Below are 25,881 nucleotides of genomic sequence, written 5' to 3' on the forward strand. Positions count from 1 at the left end.
GCACACACACATACTCATACACTCTCACACACACAATGTGATATGCAAACACACACACAAATGTGCACGCACAAATCTGGTCTCACACACGCATACATAACACAAACTCATGCATACACACACACACACATACACACACAAACACACACAAATGCATTCACAGTACACACACACACACACACACACTCTGGTGAAGTAGTCGTGTGAGCGTATTGTGTGAACCTGTGAGAATGAATCCTGACACCCAAACGCCTCTGCAGCAAAAACCATCAGAGCCAAAGACACACACACTCACACACACTTACTCGCTCACTGACTCGTTCACTCACACACACTTTTTATGTGTGTGTGCTTGCTGGAATGTGTGATTGTACATGAGTGAGTGTATATGTGCATTAATGTGTGTCAGTGTGTGTGTGTGTGTGTGTGTGTGTGTGTGTGTGTGTGTGTGTGTGTGTCCATCATGTGCTGCTGTGCTCGACCTTTGCTGCTGACTGAACTGTAGAGCAGAAGGACTTCAAACACTGGTTTCGCTCAGATCTCAGATCAGCAGAAGTGTAAACTGTTTGTTTTTGCATCTGTTTGTGTTTTTTGTGTGTGCGCCTGTGTGCGCGTGTTTGTTTGTTTGTGTATTTGTGTGTTTGTGTGTGTGTGTTTATTTGTGTGCATGTGTGAGTTTGTGTGTGCATCTGCATTTGTGTGTGTTTGTTTGTGTTTGTGTGCGTGTGTGAGTTTTGTGTATGTGTGCATCTGTGTTTGTGTGTGTTTGTGTGCGTATGTGAGTTTTGTTTGTGTAAGTGTGTATGTGTTTGTGTGTGCAACTGTGTTTGCGTGTTTGCTCATTTGTGTGCATGTGTGTGTTTATTTGTGTGTGTGTGTGTGTGTGAGTGTGAGTGTGTGTATGCATCTGCATTTGTGTGTGTTCATTTTTGTGCATATGTGTTTATTTGTGTGGGTGTGTGTTTGTGCTATGTTCTTTGTCTTTATCTGTTTATGTGTGTGCAACTGTGTTTGTGTCATTATTATTATTATTATTATTATTATTATTATTATTATTATTATTATTATTATTATTATTATTATTATTATTATTATTATTTATCATTGATTCATTTATTGTTTGTTTAATATTTATTTAATCTTTTATTTTTAATTGGTTAATTAAATAATTAATTAGAAATAAAAAATAAATATATTTATTTATGTACTTAATAAATAATATGTATTTATTATATAATGTATTATATTTATATTTATATTTATATTTATATTTATATTTATATTTATATTTATATTTATTATTATTATTATTATTATTATTATTATTATTTATGGATTCATTTATTGTTTGTTTAATATTTATTAAAAGTTTATTTTAATTGGTTAATTCAATAATTAATTAAAAATAAATTTATTTATTTACTTAATAAATAATATGTATTTGAATGTATTAATTTTATTGTTTATTAATATTTATCATTATTATTATTATTAATATTATTTAATTATTTTTTTATTCATTTATTGTTTGTTTATTATTTAATAAATGTTTTTATTTTTAATTGGTTAATTAAATAATTAATTATAAATAAATAAATGAATAAAGTTATTTATTATTTATTTATTGTTTGTTTATTGATTGATTTAATTATTTAATTAATTAATTATCATTGATGTATTTTTATTGTTTATTAATTAATTTATTTAAGTATTGTTTGTCATATGTTTATTCATTGATTGAGTATTTAGTTTATTTATTTTCAATTTGTTTTATTTATTTATTTATTGTTTATTTATTTAGTTTACTCATTTAATACATTTTTTATTATTTTGTTTATTATTTATTTGTTTGTTTATTTATTAATCATGTATTACAGATTCAATGTTTATTTTTCATTTGTATTTACTGTGCAATTATTATATTATATAGTATAGGATGTAATTAAAGGATGTTGAACTGTTTCATCAGACCATCAGAAGCTGGAGCGTGAGGCGCGGATCTGCCGTCTGCTAAAACACTCCAACATCGGTGAGTGTGTGTGTGTTTGAGTGTGTGTGTGTGTGTGTGTGCGTGTGTGTGTGTGTGTGTGTTCTGCATTAGTGTCAGTAATGATGATGTGTTTCTTTCTCCAGTGCGCCTCCATGACAGTATATCAGAGGAGGGCTTCCACTACCTGCTGTTTGACCTGTGAGTGATTCAATATTCTGCTTTATTGATTTATTCAATGATTAGCCCTCCTGAATATTTTTTGCCCCAATTTCTGTTTCACAGTGAGCAGATTTTATCAGCACATTTGTAAACATAATAGTTTCAATAACTCATTTCTGATTGCTGATTTATTTTCCCTTGAGCTGTAGAGAAATCTGTTTTTTTAAACTAGTGAAGACAGCAGAAGGCAATGATGTATATGAATCCATAATAAATCCATAAATAATAATAATAATAATAATAATAATAATAATAATAATAATAATAAATATAAATAATAATAATAATAATAATAATAACAACAATAATAATAATAATAATAATAATAAATATAAATAATAATAATAAATAATAATAATAACAACAACAATAATAATAATAATAATAATAATAAATATAAATAATAATAATAATAATAATAATAATACAAATATATAAAATAAATAAATATAATTGATACATTAAAATACATATTATTTATTAAATAGATAAAAAAATAAAAAAATAATAAAACAAATTTATTTATTTATTTATTTATAATGAATTATTTAATTAACTAATTAAAATATTTTTAATATTAAATAAACAATAAATGAATCAATAACAATAATAATAATAATAATAATAATATTAAATATGAATAAATAATATAATTAATACATTAAAATACATTTATTAAATAAGTAAAGAAATAAAGAAATAAATTTAAGTTATTTATTTATAATTAATTATTTAATTAACCAGTTTAAAATAAAAAACATTCATTAAATTTTATATGACTTCATTATATCTATATGCCTGATCAGCTTTTTATATTGATGGACAATGCTCAGATATTGATGTCTCACAGTGTTTAGCTCAGTTCTACTTGCAGTACACCACAATATCTGAATTGATCATATTTTAATAGTATTTGCATTTTGCACATGGCATGTTATGATAGCGGTGCACAAGGGAAATATGCTTTATTCACTTTATTTTAATGTTTACATCCTTCAAAAAACTGTATCAGAATGTTTTGCACTGCACATTTTACACTAGCTACATTATTTGAATCTAACAAGCTTAGTTTACAATGTTTACACTGCTCTACGCACATTACATCTAAATCCCAAATATCAGACATGACAACAGATTGTTCAGATTTAATTAACGTTTTGATTAATGCACTTACTTTACAGATTTCATTCAATCATTTTCCTTCTGCCTTTTCCCTGGTTTATCACAGTGCAATGAACCGCCACTTACTTGGCAGATTTATATACAGTTGAATTCAGAATTATTAGCCCTCTTTTTATTTTTATTTTTTTTATATTTCCCAAATAATTTTTAACAGAGCAAGAGAAATTTTCACAGTGTGTCTGATAATATTTTTTCTTCTGGAGAAAGTCTTATTTGTTTTATTTCGGCTAGAATAAAAGCAGTTATTAATTTTTTAAACACCATTTTTGGGACAAAATTATTAACCCCTTTAAGCTAATTTTTTTTGATAGTCTACAGAACAAACCATCATTATACAATAACTTGCCTAATTACCCTAACCTGCCTAGTTCACCTACTTAACCTAGTGAAGCCTTTAAATGTCACTTTAAGCTGTATAGAAGTGTCTTGAAAAATATCAAGTAAAATATTATTTACTGTCATCATGACAAAGAGAAAATAAATCCGTTATTAGAAATAAATTATTAAAACTATTATGCTTAGAAATGTGCTGAAACGATCTTCCCTCCATTAAACAGAAATTGGTGAAAAAATAAACAGGGGCGCTAATAATACAGGGGGGCTAATAATTCTGACTTCAACTGTATTTGTAATTTGAGGTGGTGTGTGTGATGTGTTTGGTAAAGTAATTAGCATCTTTAGTGATTTTCAGCTAATTACACTGTCTTGTCCTGATATGTGGATATACACAATATGTTTTTGCTGTAAAAGCAGACGTGGGTTTTGCTGGTTTTGATGCAAAATAAAATCTCCCTTGTTAAAAAACAAAGAATTATCTAAAGTGACATTTATGAAGAAAAGGTGTTTTATTTACCAGCTAATAACCTCATCATTACATATAAAATGACACTTCTAACCCTGATCAGAGGAGCCTGATAGAAAATGCTCATTTACAAGAAAACAGGTGTGATGGATGCAGAGGGGTTTGCATCTCAACTCTTCAACTGTTTCTTTAAATGAAGTATAATGTGTTCAATAGGGGACAATAATGTTGCTCAAACATCTAAAAAGAGCTTATTTTAGAGCAGTACTCGCAATACTGTGATGTTCCAAGGTTATCATACAGTCAGAATCTTATAAATGCCTAGGCTAGATGGCATGAGAACAGATACTGTGCTAAAATATATGAGATTTTCAGTGTCTCTCTCTCTCTCACGCCCACTCAGCATCATCTCTCTCTCTCTGATCTGTTGTTTCCATGGAAACACTGGATCCGGGTTTCCCGCCTGAAACCCCAGTGATGCTGCTGTTCTGGAGGATTCCCTCATATCGTCTATTTCTCTCTCAGCCATATTAACTGAGCTTGCTCAATAAATGCTGCACTCTGTGTTATTTGATGCTTATGTCTTTACAGTGCCATGTAAACATAGAGTTGAGGTCAGAATTATTACCCCCCCCCCCCTATATTTACCCCCGATTTCTCTTTAAAGGAAAGAACACATTTATAATCATAACAGTGTTAATAACTCATCTCTAATAACTGGTTTATTTTCTCTTTGTCATGATGACAGTAAATAATATTAGACTAGATATTCTTCAAGACACTAGTGTTCAGCTTATAGTGACATGTAAAGGCTTCACTAGGGTAATTAGGGTAAAGTTAGAGTAATTAGGCAAGTCATTGTATAACAGTGGTTTGTTCTGGAGACAATCCAACACTAATATTGCTGAAGGAGTGAATAATATTGACCTTAAAATGGCTTTAAAACTATTAAAAACTGCTTTTATTCTATACGAAATCAGACTTTCTCCAGAAGAACAAATATTAGAGAAAATACTGTGAACAATTCCTGAATCTGTTCAACATCAATTGGGAAATATTAGACAAAGAAAACACAGGAGTGTGAATAATTAATAATAATATATGATAGTGGCGAATCATTATTGATAATAAATAATAGCAGCTCAGTGTTGCTCCAGAATTTCAGGCTGTTTTAGGCTGCTTTGTATCAACTTTACATTGCATTTGAAAGAAAAACTATTAAAGCATAATAAGTATCTCCAATCACTCTATATCAATTGCTGTTACATTGGTTTTATTATTGGTTTATTTGAGAATGTTTTATTTATTATGAAAGAAAAACTATTGCACCATACTAAATGACACCACTCATCACATCATCACTTTGTATTAAAATCTATTATTTTATGTAGCTAGTTTAATCTAGTTTTATTTCAATATATTTTAACTTATTTTATTATGAAATATGAATCAGTTCATTAAAATAATAAATAAAACATATACATTCATAATTAATGATAAATGGATTTTTTTATTTGTTATATTTATTTATTTATTTTTAAATTGTTTGACATTTTAGTTTAGCAAAATTAGTTTATTAGTTATTTTATTATTATATTTTATTATTATTATTATTATTATTATTATTATTATTGTAAACGTGTTTAGATTTATTTTATTAATATTTAAAAATGTAATTAATAATATATAATGTTATTTATAAATAATAACTGTAATATATAATTAATTGTTTAAATTTTTTTTTCAATTTTGTAATTATTTATTAGTGGTACATTTTACATGTTTTTTATGTATTTATTATTATTATTATTATTATTATTATTATTATTATTATTATTATTATTGTCCAGTTTATATCTTAGTGTGTCCATTTCCCTATGGCCTGCCTGTTGAAATATCCTACTCAATATGAATCTCAGTATTTGAGGATAAATCGTGAATATAATATCTGTGTTTGTGTTCAGCGTCACGGGTGGAGAGCTGTTTGAAGACATCGTGGCCAGAGAATATTACAGTGAAGCGGACGCCAGGTAAATACACCTCTACACACACACACACACACACACACACACACACACACAGACACACACACACACACACACACACACACACACAAACACTTTCTCTCATTCACACTGTTTTATTTTGCAGCATTTATTTTGTATTGTTTATTAGGCAGACACTTAGAATAACAGTTATTGAGTTATATAATATATAGCAGGCACATGCATACATAAGGGCTTAACCTGTGCATGCCCTTTTTACTCTTCGATAGAAAGTGCCCATCTAAAATGAACTGAAGTGCCCCCGCTCTTCTGATATTAAATGACAGAAATTTACTTTAAATTAACGACTGTTAACTGCAGGAATTTACCGCAAAATAACAGATATTATATTACAGAAATGTACTTTAAATTAACGACTATTAAATTACAAGAATTTATCGTAAAATAACAGATATTAAATTACAGAAATTTACTTTTAAATTAACGACTATTAAATTACAGGAATTTACCGTAAAATAACAGATATTAAATTACAGGAATTTACCATAAAATAACGGCTATTAAATTACAGGAATTTACAGCAAAATAACAGATATTAAATTACAGAAATTTACTGTAAAATAACAGATATTAAATTACAGAAATTTTCTTACATTTTAATTTCTGTTAAATTTCTGTAATTTACCATCTGTTATTTTACAGTAAATTTCTGTAATTTAACAGCAGTTATTTTATTTAGCTGGGATGCTGGAAAAAAACATAAAATAACGGCCAATAAATGACAGAAATGTATTATGAATTAACACCATTAAATTACAGAAATTTACCATAAATTTCTCTAATTGACCATCTGTTATTTTACTGTAAAAAAAAAAAAAGTAATTTTACGCTTATGTTTGGGCACCCCGGCTAAAATTGAATTACGGCCGTTATTTTATTTTAGCTGGGTGCCGAAACATAAACTTAAAATTAATTTTTTTTTACAGTGTAGTTTAAAAACTTTATTATATTATTGATGCATTGTATAATAGATTTTTATTTTTTGATATGATGTATTCATATTTTGAATGACTAATTATTATTTTTTATTATAAAATAATGATTTATTATTAATCTATTTTTATATTTGTTTATTATTATTTATATTAAACTTTTATTAAAAAGTATTAATAAGTATTTGTTGATGTTGTTATTATTATTAAAAATGTATTATAAAAACAAGATTTGTTATGTAATGTTTTTAACTGTTGCATTTTATAATATATTTTTATAAAAGTAAATAGATTTTATATAAACATTTTATTGGTATTTTATAATTTATAACATATGTTAATATTTATTATTGTCTTTATTTTTAATATTACTGCTACTAAAATAATAATAATAATTAAAAAAAATATTTGTTTCAAAAAGTATGTATTAATAATATTTTTAAATTATTGATCCATTTTATGTAAGACAATACATTTTATAATGTACATTTTTAATGCATTTATAATACACAATGTTTAAAAATGTTTTATTATTAATACATTTGTTTATTTTATGATAATACATATTGTAATATTATAAAAAGTATATTGTAATGTTTAATAAATTGTATAATAACATTATATATAGTGTAATATTTTTCTATAATATCACTCTGATTCACTTTGTATTGTTTATTCTTCATTTTTAGCTGCAGTATTAGGCTATTGAATACAATAATTTCTGCCTTTGTTCATCAGTGTTATCTCATAGCCTGATGTTGCATGTGAGTGAGTGTCACAGTGTGTGTGTTTGTGTGTGTGTGTGTGTTCAGACGGTGTGCTGGAGTGTGTCAGTGTGTGGGCGACAGTCTCTGCTGCAGGTTCTCCTTTCCTCCTGTTTTCCCATCAGCTTCATCTTTTCTCCAGAGCATCTCTTCCTTTTTCCTTTTCATCAGATTCACACACACACACACACACACACACACACACACCCACACACACACACACACACAGTCGCACTCAGGAGAGCAGCTTTAGTCTGTTTGTCTGTGTGGGAGAGTGAGAAACAGAGGGAATGAGAGAGAGTCGCCAAGGGAGAAAACACACACACACACACACACACACACACACACACACACACACACACACACACACAATTCACTGTCACTGAGTCTGATATGTGCATTAACATTCTTCTTTAGCCCACACAAACACACACACTGTCACAACCACATATTTACACGCGCACACACACACAAAAACACACACCAACTAACCAACATACGCGCATATTTACACACACATACATACACAACTAACTCAAACACACACACAGGTAACGCACATACACACACACACACACATGCACTAACTGGCTCAAACACACACACCTGCACACCCGCACACACCCACACATGTACACACATTGACGCCCATTTCCCGCAGGGTTTGAGAAGTGTGAGTGGTCTGAATCGGGCTCAGGTGTGGTTCAGTTGGCCGACCATGGCCCGGTTGGAAGAGTTGTGAGGGTGCGGTTCTGTTGGGCTTTGGCGTTGTGTACTTATAGTGTGAGTGTAAAGTGCGTCTGAGCCCGAAACTGAAGATGCGCCGTCACTTTAAGGGACTGTTTGATCTGGACTTTTTAGTCATTCATTTCAGTCACAAGAGCACTTCGGCATGGTTCAAGACAACCGTGCTAGTGTGAGTACACCCTAAGAGCTTAGTTTTTCATGCGAGCGCAGATCCAAATGCAGGTTTATTAAGAACGGTCCAGCAAGCAACGGCCACAATCAGCAAACCGATGTATACAGGCAAATCCAGAGTCGTGGTCAAATACACAGGCGGTTGGCAGGGCCAGACAGAATCTGCAGACATTTTCAGCTATTTCTGCACAAAGTTTTGTAAAAAATCTGGGGATTTATATTTTTTGGGAGTATCGTAACTAAAAACTTATTAAATGAAATAAAAAATAATACCTTTACTAATTTTAATTTAATGTTTCTAATGCAAATCCAATTAGATGCACTTAATTGGCAAATCTCTCGTATAATGGTAACGACAGGGAATGACACCAACAACAGAAGGTAGGATCCAAATGCAGGTTTAATCGTAGTCAGGCAAGCAATGGTCAATACAGGTGTAAACAGATGTATGAGGGCAATCCAGAGTCGAAGTCAAAATAACAGGCAGATGGTCAGAGGCAGGCAGCAAACAGAATTAAATAAATAAACAAGGCATGGATCAAAACACGGCAAAGGCAGACAAAGGAAACGCGTTGCAATGTCACTACCAGTAAACTCGGCAAACTGGACGGGTTCATGAGTGGCTTATAAGTGGTGAGATATGACAAGGTTCAGGTGGTGACTGCAATCAAGTTAGATGAATGAGCATGGGTGTCAGGGAGAAGTGCATGTATGAAAACGTAGTCCAGGAAAAGGCGGAAGTGTAGTTCTAAGTGTGTGTTTACCAGCAACATCTGGTGGTTGTTCGCTGGTGAACATGACAATAATATATCTGCTAAAAGACAGAACACACAGTTGAAGTCAGAATTATTCGCCCCCCTGTTTGTTTTTTACCCGTTTTCTGCTTTACGGAGAAAATATTTATTCAGCACATTTATAATCATAACAGTGTTAATAACTCATCTCTAATAACTGATTTATTTTCTCTTTGTCATGATGACAGTAAATAATATTAGACTAGATATTCTTCTATACAGCTTAAGGTGACATTTAAAGGCTTCACTAGGCAGGTTAGGGTAATTAGGCAAGTCATTACGTATCGATAGTTTGTTCTGTAGACTATCAGAAAAATATACAGCTTAAAGGGGCTAATCAATTTGTCCTTAAAATGGTGTTTAAAAAATTAATAACTGCTTTTATTCTAGCTGAAATAAAACAAACAAGACTTTCTCCAGAAGAGCAAATATTATCAGACACACTGTGAACATTTCCTCAATCTGTTCAACATCATTTGGGAAATATTTAAAAAAGAGAAAAAAATTCAAAGGGGGGCGAATAAATCTGACTTCAACTGTATATATTTACAAACTGTATTGTAAAATAAATCACATGAACATTTTCATATTTGTTAATAATGTCACTGAAATTACTTTAAAAACTGAATTAGTATAAATTTACACACATTTACACAAGTAAATGAACAGACTCGATGATGAGCTACAAATCTGCAGATTTTTGCACACGCAGATTCTGTGTGGGCCTGGCGATGGGTCAGTACAGGCAGGCAGCAGACAACGTAAACAAACAAACAAGGCGAAGGTCAAAAACTCTGCAAATCAAGGCAAGGAAAACATGTCGTGATGTTCACAATACTGTTTACAAGACTCAGCACTGGTGTGTGTGTGTGTGTGTGTGTGTGTGTGTGTGTGTGTGTGTGTGTGTGTGTGTGTGTGTGTGTGTGTGTGTGTGTGTGTGTGTGTGTGTGTGTGTGTGTGTGTGTGCGCGCGTACGTGTGTGTGTGTGTGTGTGTGTGTGTGTGTGTGTGTGTGTGTGTGTGTGTGTGTGTGTGTGTGTGTGTGTGTGTGGAATCACCGGAACTCGGGACAGGTGCGTGTGAGCGGTGCATGACTGCAACTTCTAGTCCAGTGGTTCCCAACCTTTTTCTTAGGGGCCCCCCCCATGAACATATACAAACATTGGAGCACCCCCACCATGTAAATACACACGCACGCACACACATATGTACTGTGTATATATATATATATATATATATATATATATATATATATATATATATATATATATATATATATATATATATATATACATACATACATACATACATACATACATACATATACATATATATACATATATATATATATATATATATATATATATATATATATATATATATATATATATATATATATATACACACATACATACAGTATGTGTGTGTTTGTGTAATATTAATATATAATATGTATACAAAATATAAAATAATAGTTTTAACTTGTCTTGGCCTTCAATAAAACCAAAATTTAGGTAGGCTTTGACATACTGTCTAATCTTTTTCTTCACCTCTGAAGAATCATTGCATTTACGTTTCTCTGCCATTTTTGTTTTGATTTTGCCTTTACGAGAAGTTGGACAACCACATTGCGCAAGTGAGCAAAATTTAAATAATTATTTAAAGTTATTTATTTTAATTATTTTTACTATTATGTTGGAATTTTAAGCATGTGTTTGATTTTTTTTTTTGGTACTTAAAAATACATATATAATAGTAGGGCTGCTCGATATTGGGAAAAATCATAATCACAATTATTTTGGTCATAATTGTAATCACGATTATTCAAAACGAGTATCAGAAAAAATACAATAAAATTATTAGCGCTCCTGAGAATTTTTTTAAAATAAATATTTCCCAAATTATGTTTAACAGAACAAGGAATTTTAACAGTATTTCCTCTAATATTTTTCTTCTAGGCTTATTTGTTTTATTTTAGCTAGAATAAAAGCAAGTTTAAATATTTTAAAAGCTATTTTAAGGTCAATATTATTAGCCCCCTTAAGCAATAAATATTTTTGATGACTTGCCTAATTACCCTAATTAAGCCTTTGAACTGCACTTTAATCTGAATGCTTGTATTTGGAAAAATATCTAGTAAAATATTATGTGCTGTCATCACAGCAAAGATAAAATAAATCAGTAATTAGAAATGATATATCAAAACTATTATGTTCAGAAAAAAAACTTCTTTCTATGAAACAGAAATTGGGCAGGAAAAGTTAATATTCAGCTAATATTCAGGAGGGCTAATAATTCTGACTTCAAGTGTATACATACAGTTATTTTCCAGCCTGCAAAGGAAAGAGAAATAAATACAATAGAATAAAAATATTAAACAAACTGCTTTAAGCATCTTCACTGTAAGAAAAACACTTTAGCTACAAAAATCCTTCAGAGAAACTTTTTCTCGTTATGTTTGATTAATGATAAAACAGGCGGCAGCAGGAATATTTCGCGCTGTCTCTTTAATGGTTTCTCTTTCACGTCTTTTGATCCTCAACTCGTTTGTTTATTACACAAATGGGGGCTAATATAAATAATCACGAAACACCGCGTTTTGACACCTATTTGACCATTAAAGCGCTCACGTTAATGACTTTAGATGTCTGCGCTCCTCTGCTCGTCTCAGTGTGCGAATGAGAGCGAATGCTGACTGGCCGCATGCTTCTGGCTGCGTGTGCGTGCTGCACACACACATTCGCGCTTTTAAGAGCAACGCGTGCACAGCTGGAAAGGTGGCGGTATATGATGCATATAATCGTTTATCTTGATTAATGCTTTTTTATAATCGTTTGAAATCGAAATCGGATTTTCGATTAATTGTACAGCCCTATATAATAGTGGAGCATTTTTATGCCTTTTTCTACCTCAACACTTATCCTCTCCCGCGCCCCCCTTGTGAACTCTGGCGCCCCCCTTAGGGGGGCGCGGACCCCAGGTTGGGAACCACTGTTCTAGTCTATGTAATGGCTGATTTGTAGTCCGTTGCAATCCACATGTTCACCAGCAATCTGCAGTTGCTCGATTGCTGGTGATCATAACATGCAAACACACAAACACACACTGGATAATTGGAGAATCCTAGAGTCCTGGAGTAGTAGAACTAGAAACACACACACACACACACACACACACACACACACACACACACACACACACACACACACACACACACACACACAGAGTGTCAGTAAATCAGCAGTACACACCCACACACACTGACTCACACGTCCACCTCTCTCTCTCAGACACACACACACACACACACACACACCACTGTCAGAGAGTGCATTCAGTCCACAATCAGGGCTGTTTTAGGGCCTCATGCCAGCCTCTTTCTCTCTCTCTTTCTGTCTCTTTCTCTCGCAATTCTATTCAATACAAAGTTGTGTTTTGGCACGACTGTAAGAATACAATATTGTCCAAATAAGCTGAAATATGTGGTTTATATTATATCGTAATATAGTTAAAGTCAGAATTATTCTCCCTTCTGTTAAATTTTTATGTATTTATTTTTTCTTTTTCCAGTTTTTCCCAAATGATGTTGAACAGATTCAGGAATTCTTCTGGAGAAAGTCTTATTTGTTTTATTTGGGCTAGAATAACAGCAGTGTTTAATTGTTGTAAAGCCATTTTAAGCTCAATATTATTGGCCCCTTCAGCAATATTAGTGTTGGATTGTCTCCAGAATAAACCACTGTTATACAATGACTTGCCTAATTACCCTAACTTTACCCTAATTACCCTAGTGAAGCCTTTACATGTCACTGTAAGCTGAACACTAGTGTCTTGAAGAATATCTAGTCTAATATTATGTGCTGTCATCATGGAGAAGAGAGAAGAAATCAGTTATTAGAGATGAGTTATTAAACTGTTATGATCAGAAATGTGCTGAAAACATCTTTCCTTTAAGCAGAAATTGGGGAAAAATAAACAGCAGGGTGAATAATTCTGACTTTAACTGTGAATGCTTTGTTATGATCATTTGTAATGCTAATTAATGTGAGATGCGCTATTCAAATAAGCTTGAATTGAATATATTGTCTCTCTCTGTGGGCGGTGAGATGCAGATGATCTTCTTGTGCCACTCAGTCTTCAGTGGGCAGGAGACGCGTCGTGTCTGAGCTCAAAACACAGACAAAATATCAACAAGCTGATTTTATTTCATCCAGTTGATTATACTTGTAAAACTGACCCTTCAGTTTTCTCTGCAGAGAAGATTCATTAATTTTAACCCAATTTAATTTGATTTAATTTAATTTAATAATTCAATTTAATTTAATGTATTACTTTATTTCCCTTAATTTTATTTTATTTTATTTTTATTTTTTTATTTTTCATTTTATTGTAATTTTCTTTATTTAACTGTTTTATTTTATTTTATTTAGTTTTTATTTTATTTTATTTTACTTTAATTATTTAATCAATTTATTTAGCTTTATTTTTTATTTCACTTCAATTTAATTTAATTAAATTTAATTTTAATTAACTTTATTCTTTATTATTTTGATTTATTTCACTTTTAATTTAAGTAATTTTTTTATTTTATTTTAATTCATTTAAAATATGTATTAACATTTGAATGTGTATTTATTTACATAATTTTAAAAAATAAATCATAAAATCATTGAATATATTTTGAAAACACTATTTAAAATGAATAATATTTTAACAAATATAAAAAAACAATGAATGTTTTAAAATCATGACACATTTATAAATAAAATGAAAATTTTAATATATTATGACCCCGAATCAGTCAAATCATTAATTTATTACTATTATTATTATTATTTATTTAATTTGATCATTTATTTATTATTAAAATTGCATTTAAATGTTTTTATTTTCAGTATTATAAAAAACGCATCAAATGTATTTAATGTATATTATTTCATGCATGCTTAAATACATAAAAAAAACTTTAAATACTAAAATCTATTTATTATAATAATAGATAATATAATGTTTATAATATATATAAAATAAAAAAATCTGAAATAAGCCAATTAGTTTATTATGTATGTATAAATGTTTGAATTAATTAATTAAAGTTACCTGGGCATAATTTAATCTGTGGATGATATCATTTGTAGTGTGTGTGTGTGTGTGTGTGTGTGTGTGTGTGTGTGTGTGTGTGTGTGTGTGTGTGTGTGTGTGTGTGTGTGTGTGTGTTTGTTTGTGTTTGTGTGTGTGTGTGTGTGTGTGTGCACGCACGCTCGGACTAACCTGCACCCCCTGCTGTTTGCATGCAGTCATTGCATCCAGCAGATCCTGGAGGCGGTGCTTCACTGCCATCAGATGGGCGTGGTCCACCGAGACCTCAAGGTGAGTGACAGATCCATTGAGGATTATTATTCATAAGGAGGTGTGGCTTCAAGCTCTGGAGATTCTGCATTGTGTTATGCATGCATCCATGGATGTGTGTGTGTGTGTGTGTGTGTGTGTGTCTGGCCTGTAACTGATCTTATATTGTTGCTTATTGATTGTGATTATAGTGTGAGGTAAGTGGGTGAGTTGTGAGTGTGTGTGCGTGTTTTCTGGATGTGGCTGGAGGTCATGAGTGTTTCACACATCCTACAGATTCTCAAGCAGAACTCTTCAAATCAACAGTCGAGACGCAGACATGCCGTCAGAGATGCATAAGAGAGATACAAAAAGATCCAGCAGATGGAGCGTTAACACACACACACACACACACACACACACACACACACATGCACACATATACACATATGCATATATGACTGTACACACAAACATTCAAACATACACATGCATACTGTATATAATCACACACTCTCACGCACACACATGCATTGATAACCTCACACATATGCATATATAACCGCACACACTCACACATATAGAAACGTATACATATGCATAGAACCACACACAGACACAAGCATGCACACATAACCACACACACACTCCACATATGCATATATAACCACACTCATACACATATGCATGTATAACCACACACACACACTCACATTTACACATATGCATATAACCACACACATACACACATTTTCATATGCATATATAACGACACTCACACATACACATATCTATACATAACCACACATATATGCATATATTCACAAATACGCAAGCGTAAACATGCATATATAAGCATACACACACGTCTACACAATAACCACACGCATGCACACAAATGCACATGCATACTTGTATAACCACACACACATACAGAGTCATATGTGTGCATAGAGAAATTTATATTTATGTATAAACGCACACACCTTTAACTATGTTTCCCATAGTGCTTTGCTCATGTGTGTGCATGTGCGTGTGTGAGCGAGTGTTGTAGATCTGCTCCAGCAGTAATATGAGTGTTTCCCCTTGTGTCCCCCTCAGCCGGAGAACCTGCTCTTGGCCAGTAAATGCAAGAACGCCGCCGTCAAGTTGGCAGATTTCGGTCTGGCCATCGAAGTACAGGGAGACCAGCAGGCCTGGTTCGGTATGCGAACACTGCAGACTCTGTTTTGCATCATTTCTTGATTAATTTGCAACCCAGGCTGACTGGAAACACATGCTTTAGCCTACCGTTTTACGAAATGTAAAATACTTTGCTTCGGGAACATTTTGATGCACATAAATTTTGATGAAATACATTACTTATTGTATGTTTCATATGACAAATCCACTAGAGGGCGCTGTACACATTTTGAATCTAAAATACGTCACTTAGGTTAAGTTTTATTGTACGTTTCAGATGACAAATCCACTAGGGGGCACTGTCTGGATTTTGAATCTGAAGTATGTTACTTAAGGTGTGTTTTGTTGTATGTTTCAGATGACAAATCCACTAGAGGGCGCCGTCTACATTTTTGTGAATCCAAAATATGTTACTTGGGTTTCGTTTCATTAACGTGTTAGTTTTTAGTTTACATTTTTGCAAAACGCAAAATATTATACTCCAGGTATGTGTTGTTTTACGTTTCAGATGACAAGTCCACTAGTGGGCGCTGTCTACATTTTTTGAGAGTCTGATATATGTTTCGGTTACGTTTTATTGTGCATTTCAGTTGATAAATCCTGCCGCCAAAAGCCGCCATCTACATTCTGAATATGAAATACATTACCTATGGTATGTTTTGTTGTATGTTTCATATGACAAATCCACCAGAGGGCGCTGTCTACATTTTGAAACGGAAATAAGTCACTTCAGTTACGTTCTATTGTTCGTTTCAGTTGACAAATTCACTAGAGGGCGCTGACTACATTTTTTATCTAAAATACATCACTTAATTAAAGTTTTATTGTTAGTTTCAGTTGGCAAATCCACTAAAGGGCGCTGACTACATTTTTAATCTAAAATACGTCACTTAGGTTACGTTTTATTGTTAGTTTCAGTTGGCAAATCCACTAGAGGGCGCTGTCTACATTTTGAATCTGAATTACATCACTTAAGTTTTATTGTTAGTTTCAGTTGACAAATCCACTAGCGGGCGCTGTCTATATTTTGAATCTGAATTAATTACATCACTTAAGTTTTATTGTACATTTCAGTTGGCAAATCCACTTGATGGCGCTGTCTACATTTTTAATCTGAATTACATACCTTAAGTTAAGTTTTACTGTTAGTTTCAGTTGACAAATCCACTAGAGGGCGCTGTCTACATTTTTAATCTGAAATAAGTCACTTAGGTTAAGTTTTATAGTTGGTTTCAGTTGACAAATCCACTAGCGGGCGCTGTCTATATTTTGAAACTGAATTAATTACATCACTTAAGTTTTATTGTACGTTTCAGTTGGCAAATCCACTAGAGGGCGCTGACTACATTTTGAATCTGAAATACGTCACTTGGGTTAAGTTTTATTGTTGGTTTCAGTTGGCAAATCCCCTAGAGGGCGCTGACTACATTTTAAACCTGAAATACGTCACTTAAGTTTTATTGTACGTTTCAGATGAGAAATCCACTGGAGGGCGCTGTTGACAGTCTTAATCTGGAAAAAAGTTGCTTAGGTTATATTGTATTCTACGTTTCATTTGTTGTATTTATTTTATGTTTTTCAATGGACAACGGAAATAATTAATTATTAGTTATGTCCCTGCAAAGATAATTTATGTGATGTTCATTTGACCTAAAAATGGCACTCAAACATATGTTGAAGTACATTTTTGAAGGTCCTGAAAAGTGGCTGATGTAAGTATTTCCAATGAGCCTGTGTTATTATATTGCTTATTCCAAACACATGCTGATACACAGAGCTGGACAGTAATGGATTACTAATTTTTAATAACTGAATAGTTTTCTCTTTGCCATGATGACAGTACATAATATTTTTTTATTTAAAGGCTTAACTGGGTTAATTAGGCAAGGGGAATTGGGCAAGTCATTGTATAATGATGGTTTGTTCTGGTTTGTTTAGATTTGATATTGCTTAAGGGGGTTAATAATATTGACCTTAAAATGTTTTTTAAAAATAAATAAAACAAAAGACTTTCTCTAGAAGAACAAATATTAGAGGAAATACTGTGAAAGATTTCCTGAATCTGTTCAACATCATTTGGGAAATATTTAAACATTCACAGTAGGGCGTGTAATTCTGACTCTGACTGTATATATTCACTGTACATATTGCTCATATTCATGAGAGTGTGTTCACTTTTGCGCGCAGGATTTGCTGGAACGCCGGGTTATCTTTCTCCAGAGGTGCTCCGGAAAGAAGCGTATGGGAAGCCGGTGGACATTTGGGCGTGTGGTGAGTTGTGTTCATCTCAGTCTGATGCGGAGAGATCTTCTCATGCTGCTGTCATGCTTCTCTGCAGCTTCTCTATTTTTCGCCCTTTCATTACTCACATCAGTAGGAGGAATGTGGCTGCAGTTCTGACTCACTTCAACCCAATGATTCATTAGAATCAGTGAACCAGAGTCATTCTCGATGTATACAACTTATACTATAGATGCTCATATACAGTTGTTACTTTTTATTCGGGCGGATCAAAACAGGGCACTATTTGCTAAATTGGTGCAAAATGTATGATTAGATATTTTATGAATGAGTCAAGATTAATCACAAACTTTTGTATTAAAACTGTGCAAAAAAAGTATGTGAACTTATACCACATGGATGCAATTATTATGCACACCCGGGGCTATTTGAGCATGTACACGCAGCGGCCACTTTATTAGGTACACCTGTCCAACTGCTCGTTAACGCACATTTCTAATCAGCCAATCACATGGCGGCAGCTTAATGCATTTAGGCATGTAGACATGGTCAAGACGATCTGCTGCAGTTCACATCGAGCATCAGATGGGGGAAGAAAGGGGATTTAAATGACTTTGATCGTGGCATGGTTGTTGCTGCCAGACGGGCTGCTCTGAGTATTTCAGAAACTGCTGATCTACTGGGATTTTCACACACAACCATCTCTAGGGTTTACAGAGAATAAAGAGGAAATATCCAGTGAGCGGCAGTTCTGTGGGCGCAAATGCCTTGTTGATGAGGCCAGAGGTCAGAGGAGAATGGCCAGACTGGTTCCAGCTGATAGAAAGGCAACAGTAACTCAAATAAGCACTCGTTACAACCGAGCTCTGCAGAAGAGCATCTCTGAACACACAACACGTCCAACCTTGAGGCGGATGGGCTACAGCAGCAGAAGAGCACACCGGGTGCCGCTCCTGTCAGCTAAGAACAGGAAACTGAGGCTACAATTCACACAGACTCACCAAAACTGGACAATAGAAGATTGGAGAAACGTTGCTGCTCTGATGAGTCTCCATTTCTGCTGACACATTCAGATGCTCGGCTCACAATTTGGCCTCAACCACATGAAAGCATGGATCATCCTGCCTTGTATCAGCGGTTCAGGCTGGTGGTGGTGGTGTAATGGTGTGGGGGAGATTTTCTTTGGGTCCATTAGTACCAATTGAGCATCAACGCCACAGCCTACCTGAGTATTGCTGCTGACCATGTCCATCCCTTTATGAGCACAGTGTCTCCATCTTCTGATGGCTACTTCCAGCAGGATAACGCAGCATGTCATAAAGCTCAATCATCTCAGACTGGTTTCTTGAACATGACGATGAGTTCACTGTACTCAAATGGCCTCCACAGTCACCAGAGCTCAATCCAATAGAGCAGCTTTGGGATGTGGTGGAACGGGAGATTGGCATCATGGATGTGCAGCCGACAAATCTGCAGCAACTGTGTGATGCTATCATGACAATATGGAGCAAAATCTCTGAGCAATATTTCCAGTAGCTTGCTGAATCTGTGACATGAAGGATTAAGGCAGTTCTGAAGGCTAAAGGGGTACCTAATAAATTGGTCGGTGAGTTTTTACAGCCTAACAGACTCCTTGTCTTCACCATTTCTGTTTGATGTCATAACTGACAACTCAGACAGACATAATCTGAGAACTGAACTGAAAACGTGAAGAGTGTGTTTCTGATTGTGTGTGTGTGTGTGTGTGTGTGTGTGTGTGTGTGTTTGCAGGAGTCATCCTCTACATCCTGCTGGTGGGCTATCCTCCATTCTGGGATGAAGACCAGCACAAACTCTACCAGCAGATCAAGGCTGGAGCGTATGACGTGAGTGTCCTCCTCAATCAGATAGAACAGCAGAACCGGGCCTGTCCCAATCTGACCCGTCCGCTGTTTCCTGCAGTTTCCCTCCCCGGAGTGGGACACGGTCACTCCTGAAGCCAAAAACCTCATCAATCAGATGCTGACCATCAACCCGGTCAAGAGAATCACAGCCCAGGAGGCTCTCAAACACCCGTGGGTCTGCGTGAGTACACACAGATTCACACACACACACACACACACACACACACACGAACACACACAAACACACATATACACAAACTCACACACACACATATATAAACACGTGCGCAGACAAACATACCCTCTCACACACACACACACACTATTATACGCACACACACTAACATATACAAACACACACACACATGCGTGCACACATACACACAAATACACACAAACACACACACACAACCACACACACCCACGCACATATATAAACACACGTGTACAAACAAACATACACTCACACACACACAAAAACACACACACACACACATGCACGCGCACACACACACACACAAACACACACACACACACAAATGCACGTGCACACAAACACACACACACACACACACATATAAACACATGCGCAGACAAACATACACTCTTACACACACACACTATTATACGCACACACACACTAGCATATACAAACACACACACACATGCGTGCACAAATACACACAAACACACACACACACAACCACACACACCCACGCACATATATAAACACACATGTACAAACAAACATACACTCACACACACAAACACACATGCATGCACAAACAAATACACACACACACACATACCTAAGCACACATAAACACACATGGGCAAACATACTTACACATAAACACAGACACATACACACACACACACACACACGCGTACACGCGTACAAGCATGCACACACACCCCCACGCACTCTTATAAGCACACATGCGCAATCAAACATACACTCTCACATACACACATGCACACAAACACATACACACAAACACATACACACACAGAAACACGTGCGCACACTCACACACACACAAACACACACACACACACGTATGCACACCTACACATACACACAACCACACTCACACAAACACACACAAGCGCACACACACACACACACACACAAACTCTTCTGGATATAAGTCATCATGGAACATCATAAACATGGAATATATCAAGAGAGAAATAGATTAAATTTGGTTAACATTGTGCAGTTTGTAATTAATAAATTTATTAACTGATTTATTTAGCAAAACATCAATAAGCTTAAATTATTTTCTACTGCACAGTGTGGCATTTCAACAGTGGAGTCAATGGAAATTTGCTCTGTTTTGGAGCCGACCCCCAGTGGCCAGTTGATGAATTACAGTTTCAGTTATTTCCATATCAGCTTCACAAAGGAAAGCAGGAGGATTCTGCTTGACCATACTGTCAATATGCTGATGCACAGGCACCTGTAGCTCCGCCCTCTTATGTAAAGAGCACAATCTCATTTGCATTTAAAGCGACAGTCACCAACACGCCACACTTAGGATCAAAGCCTGAAAGGGTCAGTGTCAGAGAGCTGGAGAACATTATGTGTGTGCTATTCTCAGCTCAAACACACACACACACACACACTCTACATCAGAGTTATATTGTACATCGTATGACAAGGGTTATAATAGCTCCAATTTAAACCATGTAATAATCTGTGGCTATTAGAGTTGATTGTGTTTAATTGTTGTGTGTTTTCCAGCAACGCTCCACCGTGGCGTCGATGATGCACAGACAGGAGACGGTCGAGTGCCTGAAGAAGTTCAACGCCAGACGGAAACTCAAGGTTTGCACTGTTTATAATCAACCTAAAAACATCTCTTTAATTCCGCTGGTGATTCTGCTTTCCTGGTGTTCAGGGAGCCATACTGACCACCATGCTGGTGTCGCGCAACTTCTCCGGTGAGTTCACTTAATCCTGTTTTCATTTGAGAAATCGAATCACTCAGAAGCCTCGAATCATGACTGCAGAATTAAATCATTCATCATTATCACTAAAATATCATCATCATCATCATTACAATCAGTCAATTTTTAACAGCATTAATACCAGCTGTAACTCATTCATACTGCGGTACTGTTTATTAGTGTTTTCACTACTATTTATTAAGATTTCAGATTTGGTTGTAGTTTTGTCATATTAATATTTTTTATAATTTTTTTTAGATTTTTATTGTTATTCAATATTAGTTTTTTCTACATGTAATATTTAAATTTAATTCAGCTTTATTTGAATTACCTGACACACTTGTTTTGTGGCTGCAATTTTAGCAAATTACTCTTAAAGGAATAGTTTGTGCAAATAATAATTATTGACATCCTATATATACATAATTTTCTATGATATAGTATATTTGAAGAGCTCAGATGCAAAAACCTCTGAATGCCGTCTGATAATTTCTTCTAATATGAGGATTTTTGTCAGGCTCCAGTGTTTAGGTTCAGTAATTTCACTTTTATTGCTAAGGATTTGTTCTTTTCGTTGTTTTCAAAGTGAAATAACTCAACATAAACCAAGCAGAGAATAATGTTCATTTTCAAGGGAAATGTCAGACCTCACTTCATTCATTTGAATTTTACATTGCAACGTAAAAGAGCATGATTTAGTTTTATTTTATTTAAATGTACATGCAGTGCAATGTATTTATTTTATTGTAAATTTCATGCAGTGCATTTTATTTAGTTTTTACATACAATCAAATTTATTTATTTTACACAAAGTATTTTATTTTATTTTATTTAACATGCAATTCGATTTATTTATTTTATTTTGCAGTTTGTTTTATATATATATATATATATATATATATATATATATATATATATATATATATAAATATATATATATATGAATATATATATATAAATATATATATATATATATATATATATATATATATATATATGAATATATATATATATATATATATTCACTTTTTATATATATATATATATATATATATATATATATATGGGCTGTCACATGATTAAAAAAATTAACATTAACACTTTCTTTGTAATTAATCATGATTAATCACGAAATGTCGTATTTATTACTGAAGTAAAAACACAGGCATGTAGGTGCCATTTAAATTTCAAAACAATTCATGCCAATAACAAACAAAAATGCTTTCCATGTTGGATTCTAAGTGGACTAGAAACACACACACATACACACACACACGCACACGCACACGCACACACACACACACACACACAAAAAGACAACGCGCGCAGTGCCGGTGAGCGAGAGGGATCCCTTCAGATTCATCAACTCTCATGATCGCGTTCATCAAATGTGCTTAAACTAAGCTTTCTAAAGTATGGCTGTATTTAACAAGCAAGGATTCTGACAGAGGAACGTGAAGCAGACGCTTTACAAAAGGGGGAAAACACGTCAAACTTAATGAAACATTTGCAGGACGCAGCTTAAGGGCAGAGAAATGTCTTTGAAAGCTTGTGAATTAATCTGGCACTTTCATTCACATGGACACCAATACTCAGCTTTGATGATTAAGATAACACTGATCAAGAGTCGACCATGTAAACAGTGATTTTTGATTATCTTAAATGATCACGCGAGTCCTGGAATGTGGAGGTTTTTCTTTTCTTTTCCATTAAAACATCCTGAATGAAAATCTGCTGAATGAGAGTGACCTGCTGAACTGCTGTTAAAGTCGAAAGATTAAAAATGAAATACCCGAAATTGCATGAAACTCCATGAAAATTGCCATATTTCTTTGCACGTTTAACACACGCAGGGCCAGAGCAAGCTGAACTAGCGATACGCAAATGGCAATCACGCCGTTTTATTCATATGGAAGGCCGAGGACCGTGAGGGAGCGGGTGGGTGTAGTGGATGAAAGTGAGGACCAGGGGGTTCGCTCACTATTCTGCTGCCTAAGGCAGACATTTAGGTCGCCTCTATAGACACGCCGGCCCTGAACACACATCGGTCACAACAGGAAATAACAAAACTGTAACTGCGTTATTTTTTTTTTTACGCGTTAAATATTTCAAATTAATCACATGCGTTAACGCGCTAATTTTGACAGCCCTAATATAAATATATCATTCTTTTACACACAATTAAATTTATTTATTTTATATTTCACACAATGTGTTTTATTTTATTTTACAATGCAGTTTGTTTATTTAATTGTAAATTTTATGCAGTGCGTTTTATTTTAGTTTTACAAACAATGGAATTTATTTATTTTATATTTCACACAATGTATTATTTTATTTTATATGCAATGCAATATATTTATTTGTTTTATTTTACAATGCAATTTGTTTATTTTATTGTAAATTTCATGCAGTGCTTTTTATTTTATTTTATATAAAATAATATATATATATACATATATATACATATATACATATATACATATATATATGTATGTATATTAACACACAATAAATTTATTTATTTTTTATTAATGTGTTTTATTTTATATGCAGTGCAATTTGTTTATTTTATTTTAAATGTTTATACATTAAATTTTATTTCATTTTACATACAATGAAATTATTTTATATTTCACACAATGCATTTTATTTTATTATTTTATTTAATTATTTTTACATTTTTTATTTATGTTACATGCATGAACAAATTCTAAAAAAAAAAACTAAACAAAAAAAAAGACTCAACTTGCGCAATACATCCCAGGCTTTATAAAGAAAAACAGTATTTGTCTATAGCTTTTTAAATTGTTTTTAATGGTTTTATACTTTGTTTTAATGCATTTAAATATATTGCACATCAAATATGTCAGGGTTCTGCCACTCTGGTCTTTGTAAATTCTTGTTTTGGTGGCAGAGCTCTGACACTACCCATGTCCGGTCCTGTTTCTGTCTCTGTGTGCGCGCGCGCCGTCGTGGGTGTACGCAGAGTGTGCGCGCTTCTGCTTGACGCGGCCGCGCGCGCGCTCTGCGTCCCTCAGACGCGTGCGCTCTTGTACTCGTGTTTGTGTTTTCGTTTGTCAGCAGCGTGGTGTTTCATTCCCAGCGTCTCAGTCTTGTTGGTTTCGGTTTTGGTCGGCGCTGGGATGAAGCATGCACGCTGCGTGTGTGAGCGTGCGGTGAGTGCTTTCATTCATCGTGTGCTCGTGTCTTGCGTCTTTTGTCAAAGCACATGGCTCGGTGTTTACATTGGTCAGTTCGTCGTCAATATTACTCTGTCTTGTTGTCTCCAGTCCTGTTTTGTCCTGCCAGCCCTGTCAAGTTTGTTTTTGCCTTTTTATTAATGTTTTCCCCTTCGGGGTAGTTTTGTTTTGCCTTTTATTTTTATTTGTAGTTTATAATAAATATTTCTAAATTTTTTCTGCAATTGGGTCTGCACTCCTTTTTTTTCCCTCACCGACCGTGACAGTACGAACTGACCAAAATGAGGACCCAGCAGAAGGATGACTCCTTCCTCAGCCACATGCCACAGCTTCTCCGTCTGCATGCGCTGCGGCAACATGGCTCTGAGCTAAAGGAGTTTGCGGAGAGGTTCCGTATGGCAGCAGAGGGGCTTGGGTTCAATGAC

General features: G+C 33.9%; 2 protein-coding genes across 4 annotated transcripts in view; both read left to right on the top strand.

Moving 5' to 3' along the window:
- myo18b (myosin XVIIIB) overlaps window positions 1-25,881 on the top strand; it is an 880,426-nt gene that overhangs the window by 764,887 nt on the left and 89,658 nt on the right. The window lies entirely within an intron of this gene.
- Window positions 1-25,881, top strand: part of camk2b2 (calcium/calmodulin-dependent protein kinase (CaM kinase) II beta 2) — a 79,404-nt gene that overhangs the window by 12,958 nt on the left and 40,565 nt on the right. For all 3 annotated transcript variants that reach the window (XM_087271396.1, XM_087271397.1, XM_087271398.1), the window contains exons 3-12: window positions 1,970-2,029; window positions 2,134-2,188; window positions 6,158-6,223; window positions 14,964-15,036; window positions 16,096-16,198; window positions 18,364-18,447; window positions 20,188-20,282; window positions 20,359-20,481; window positions 22,048-22,131; window positions 22,205-22,247. In XM_087271396.1, the coding sequence (XP_087127522.1) occupies window positions 1,970-2,029; window positions 2,134-2,188; window positions 6,158-6,223; window positions 14,964-15,036; window positions 16,096-16,198; window positions 18,364-18,447; window positions 20,188-20,282; window positions 20,359-20,481; window positions 22,048-22,131; window positions 22,205-22,247 (786 nt within the window). The remainder of the gene's footprint in view (window positions 1-1,969; window positions 2,030-2,133; window positions 2,189-6,157; window positions 6,224-14,963; window positions 15,037-16,095; window positions 16,199-18,363; window positions 18,448-20,187; window positions 20,283-20,358; window positions 20,482-22,047; window positions 22,132-22,204; window positions 22,248-25,881) is intronic.

The sequence above is a fragment of the Danio rerio genome, chromosome 10 (assembly GCF_052040795.2).
Source record: "Danio rerio strain M-AB ecotype USA chromosome 10, GRCz13ab, whole genome shotgun sequence".
NCBI lineage: Eukaryota > Metazoa > Chordata > Actinopteri > Cypriniformes > Danionidae > Danio > Danio rerio.